At 51.6% G+C, this 1,158-nt stretch overlaps 1 protein-coding gene across 1 annotated transcript in view; it reads left to right on the top strand.

The window, feature by feature from the left end:
• Positions 1–730: 730 nt before the first annotated feature.
• The window catches only part of VOLCADRAFT_101159 (uncharacterized protein), a gene marked incomplete at both ends in the record, with an annotated part of 5,654 nt that continues 5,226 nt past the window's right edge, over positions 731–1,158 (top strand). The window contains one exon of the mRNA XM_002959610.1: positions 731–781. Coding sequence (XP_002959656.1) covers positions 731–781 — 51 coding nt within the window. The remainder of the gene's footprint in view (positions 782–1,158) is intronic.

The following is a 1,158-nucleotide window of genomic DNA, read 5'->3' as shown; positions in this document are numbered from 1 at the left end:
ATGCAGAAACATACTAATACGCACACGGGCACATCGCGGGCAGTTGGGAATTCTCCATCACAAGTAAAAAGAGTAGCACCCTCACACATGCACATACGTATACGCGTGCGCGCATGCACACACACACACACATACACCNCTCTTACACACACCTACATACACTTACACACGCACACGCGCGCGCGTGAGCACATTCTCGCCCACATTTGAACAGATACCTACATACAAACATACAAACATACAAACATACATACATACAATTGCGCACAAATACAAAACACTGAAGACCGCAACAATAACCATCGGCCGGCTTTGCAGCTTCTATCTGAGTTTGCTGACCTTATCTTTGCAGTTTGCTGCCTTTGTGCTTTTGCTGTCGTTGTCGCTGTTGCTGCTTGCCGGCACGACAGGAGAAAAACACCGCGCCACGAAACACCCACAGCAAGAAACTTTGCTCCGAACGTATGTACGACATCACTACATCACGAACGGACACAAAGTGGCACCCACGCAGTGAACATACGGGGAAAGACCTTCATGCCGTACTCCCTACACGCCGCACCTTACCAAGGTACAACAATTTCATACCGAAATCCCCCTCCGTCACCAACTCGTCTATCCATTTGCAACGCGCCTTCACCCATAGAATCCAAGAACGATGGCCGACCTTGATATGACGTGTAACGGCCTCATGGCCGGAAATCTAGGCGCGTTCTAACTAACGTACGACATGTACGGGCGACCGTGCATCCGGCGTCACTCACCGGCAGCGGAAGACGATGTGAGCTTGACTGTGTTGATTAGAAGCGTTGACAATGGGGGCCCTTGCTTCACGCCGACGCAACATCGCACTGGGGTCTTGGAGAGTTGAAAATGTGGTGTACGCAGAGATTCTCGTTGCCAGGTGGAATGCGGTCGATCTGGAAGGTCTTGGGCAACTCCAATGAGCAGTCGTCTCTGTCGCGAGGAAGGTCACGGACATCGGACGAAGTGGTCATGTCTCGCCTAACGACGTGTACTTTCCTGCCAGACCGCCTAGCTTTCAGCCTTCGTAGACTCCTTACACAGCTAAAGCACAACTGTCGGGATTACGCTCAAACGCCGCATACGCCCATATTCTTGCAGCAGAGCGCTGCACAAACACATGCCCGTCGAAAG

This window comes from Volvox carteri, assembly GCF_000143455.1.
Source record: "Volvox carteri f. nagariensis unplaced genomic scaffold VOLCAscaffold_420, whole genome shotgun sequence".
Taxonomy (NCBI): domain Eukaryota; kingdom Viridiplantae; phylum Chlorophyta; class Chlorophyceae; order Chlamydomonadales; family Volvocaceae; genus Volvox; species Volvox carteri.
Note: the sequence above shows the minus strand (reverse complement) of the source record. Positions and strands in the feature narration are given on the sequence as shown.